At 51.0% G+C, this 3205-nt stretch overlaps 1 protein-coding gene across 1 annotated transcript; it reads left to right on the forward strand.

Annotated features, from left to right (window-relative positions):
* Positions 1-622: 622 nt before the first annotated feature.
* On the forward strand, positions 623-2639 carry LOC137457684 (putative uncharacterized protein FLJ45035). The gene is made up of 2 exons (XM_068169517.1): positions 623-707; positions 2239-2639. Exons 1-2 carry the CDS (start codon positions 623-625, stop codon positions 2637-2639), a joined length of 486 nt encoding a protein of 161 aa, XP_068025618.1.
* Positions 2640-3205: the final 566 nt, after the last annotated feature.

The following is a 3205-nucleotide window of genomic DNA, read 5'->3' on the forward strand; positions in this document are numbered from 1 at the left end:
CGGGCACTATCAAAGCTGCAGCTATCATTGCTGTACTCTTCTAGCACAGCTCCTCCTAATGATAATATTTTTCTCGTCTTAAACCAACTTGGAACAGCCATGGCTAAGCGCCCAGCAGGTCAGTTAGGAATAATCAGGTTTGTGCCTGTGTCTTTCGACCAGAGGCAGGCCAGGGAAGCATCTCGGGGCGGGCTGCCGTCACACACCCAGGCTTTGGGGGAATTGCCATTAATGGCTGGGAATGTGTCTTGGCTTTGCTCTTAATCTCTTATCACAAGATTAGCTAATGTCTGCCAAGCTCAAGAGGATTGGGTAATGATAAGGGATCATCATGCAAGATGGGAAGATAAGCATTGTTCTCTAAGAAGCCAGCCTGCTAGCTTCAAGGAGATAATGATCTCCTGCTCTGCTCACACAAGCCCCCAGCCCACAGGCCTTGGGGCTGCTGGCATTGTCCCACTTGTGATGGGGAGCAGCAGAGCAGCAGCAGAGGAATTAGTGCCTGGTTCTCCACAGCCCCGCAGAGAGCTTGCAGTGGATGCCCTCGGCTCAGCCTGGGCCACTCGGGGCTTGGCACAGCCTCTGGCTTCAGCATCCCAAGCGCTGTGCGGGGCTGGAGACCATGCTCTTCGTGTGGAGAACAGTTGGCATCGTTAGCCCTGCTGGTAGAAAGAGGGCTGGAAAAGCCCTGGTGGACGTCCTGCTGGGTGCCTGCGTCTCAGCACAAGGAGTGGCTGGGCAGGCAAGGGAGCAGTTTGAGACATTCCTTCCCATCAGCTGCTCGTAACCTGTCCCAGCTGGGACGTGGTCGCCCACGGTGCAGGCACATTCCCAGCTGTTCCAGTGGAAAATGAGACTGATTCCTCTAATCCTCCCCTCCCCACGGCTGTGTCTCAGGGATACCTGGGGCAATTGTTGCTTCAGAGCTGATGTTTTGGTGAACAATAGTTCCCATCCCCACAAAGCTCTCCAGCAGAGCTGGAAGGGCAGGAGCAGTGTAGAGCTGCTGGTGCTGGCGGGGTTGAAGTGAGAGGTTGGAAACGGGTTCAACCTTTCCTCTGTGCTTTGGTGGTCGCAGCACAAGCCACAAAGGAGGTGTTGGAGAGGCACTGGCTCCCAAGCCACACCACCTTCAGGGGGGCTGGGCTGTGCTTTCTCTCAGAATGAAATGAGGGCTCCAGCATGTGGGGAGATGGAGGCTGGTCCTGGTCCTGCTGCCCAGTTACCAGCCCCTGGTTCTCCTTCCTCCTGCACCCCTTGTCTTGGATTTATGTCTCTAGAGGTTCTGCCTGTGCTCCTGACTACCCATTTCATTATCTGCTTGTAATTGTTTTGTCTTCCCTGATCCTTTGTTCACCTGTGATGAGTGTTCAATCAGTCCTGCTCTCCTCTGACATGAGCTACATGCCTTTTGAACCCTGACTGATTAAACTCTCTTCCTTCTTCAAGTAAATTGGTTCCCATAGAGCTGTCCACTAGTGTGACTCCATTCACTCTCTGAATTACATCTTCCCATCTGACAGATGGATTGCTTGAGGGTTTTGTGGTCATTGTGTGAGCCTCAGAAGTTTGTGGATGATTATATTCCCAACTTGGTCAACTTGCTTTTGTTGTTCTCTGGGACTTTTCTTTTTTTCCACTCTAAAGCTCAGTGACTGATGTCCAGCCTTCAGCCTGACTTTTCTCATGCTACTGGAGCCCACAGCTGTGAGGGGATATTACAGTCATCCATGAGCTGAGTTCACTCTGGGGACCCCTTCCTGGCTGATATTACTCAGTACAAAGAGCTGCCCCCAACCTTCACTCCATTTCAGTGAGAAATGGATGCCTGAGCAGGAGTTGAAACCTACTGGGCCCTGCACTGCTGCAGTTTTGTACACAAACTGCCACAAACCAAAGGGAATTTGAAGGATGAAGTCAGAGAGGCCATGCTGAAAGGAGGAAGATGACTACAGATGAGGTCAGAACGTTGCCATGCTCCATCTCAGAGTCCTGCCTGCGTCCCTTGCAGCCTGGCATTCCCTCTGCAGTGGCTGGGCTGACAATTCTGATGTGCAGAGCTCAGGAGAGGTGGCTTAAGTGTTGCTTCCCTGCTTTCAGAGGCTTCTGCAGCCCTTGGCTAGTGAGACTGCTTGGAAAGTTGGCCAGTAACTGCCTTAACTGGCTACTACTGGCTAGTAACTGCCTTAACTGGCTACTACTGCCCAGTAACTGCCTTAACTGGCTGTTACTGCCCAGTAACTGCCTTAACTGGTTACTACTGGCCAGTAACTCTCTTAACTGGCTGCTACTGCCCAGTAACTGCCTTAACTGGCTACTACTGCCCAGTAACTGCCTTAACTGGTTACTACTGCCCAGTAACTGCCTTAACTGGCTACTACTGGCTAGTAACTGCCTTAACTGGTTACTACTGCCCAGTAACTGCCTTAACTGGTTACTACTGCCCAGTAACTGCCTTAACTGACTGCTACTGCCCAGTAACTGCCTTAACTAGCAACTACTGCCCAGTAACTGCCTTAACTGGTTACTACTGCCCAGTAACTGCCTTAACTGGTTACTACTGCCCAGTAACTGCCTTAACTGGCTGCTACGGGCCAGTAACTGCCTTAACTGACTGCTACTGCCCAGTAACTCTCTGAACTGGCTGCTACTGGCCAGTAACTCCCTTAACTGACTGCTACTGCCCAGTAACTGCCTTAACTGGCTGCTACTGGCCAGTAACTCCCTTAACTGGCTACTACTGGCCAGTAACTGCCTTAACTGGCTGCTACTGCCCAGTAACTCCCTTAACTGGCTACTACTGCCCAGTAACTGCCTTAACTGGTTACTACTGGCCAGTAACTGCCTTAACTGACTGCTACTGCCCAGTAACTCTCTGAACTGGCTGCTACTGGCCAGTAACTCCCTTAACTGGCTGCTACTGCCCAGTAACTCCCTTAACTGGCTGCTACTGGCCAGTAACTCCCTTAACTAGCAACTACTGGCCAGTAACTCTCTTAACTGGCTGCTACATGTAGTATTTGAATAATACTGGGGGGAAAAAAAAAGCCAGTGCCACATTTGTAGCACAAAGCAATCCTTTGTTCTTTTATTACCTAAACCAAGCTCAAATTAACGACTGCAGATAACGATTCCCCGGAGCTAGATAAGGGGTTAAGGCTCATTGCTCTCGGTGATGACAGGCCAGTCACTAAATTTGGTGAGT

The sequence above is a fragment of the Melanerpes formicivorus genome, unplaced genomic scaffold (genome assembly GCF_026170545.1).
Source record: "Melanerpes formicivorus ecotype bairdi unplaced genomic scaffold, bMelFor1.0.p_v2 SCAF_187, whole genome shotgun sequence".
Lineage (NCBI taxonomy): Eukaryota > Metazoa > Chordata > Aves > Piciformes > Picidae > Melanerpes > Melanerpes formicivorus.

Bases quoted from the DNA above. Each gene is read 5' to 3' on its own strand.
- LOC137457684 (XM_068169517.1), top strand. From the start codon at position 623: ATGCTCTTCGTGTGGAGAACAGTTGGCATCGTTAGCCCTGCTGGTAGA. The intron at 708-2,238 runs GTGCCTGCGTCT...GTTACTGCCCAG, and splicing joins CCTGGTGGACGTCCTGCTGG to TAACTGCCTTAACTGGTTAC.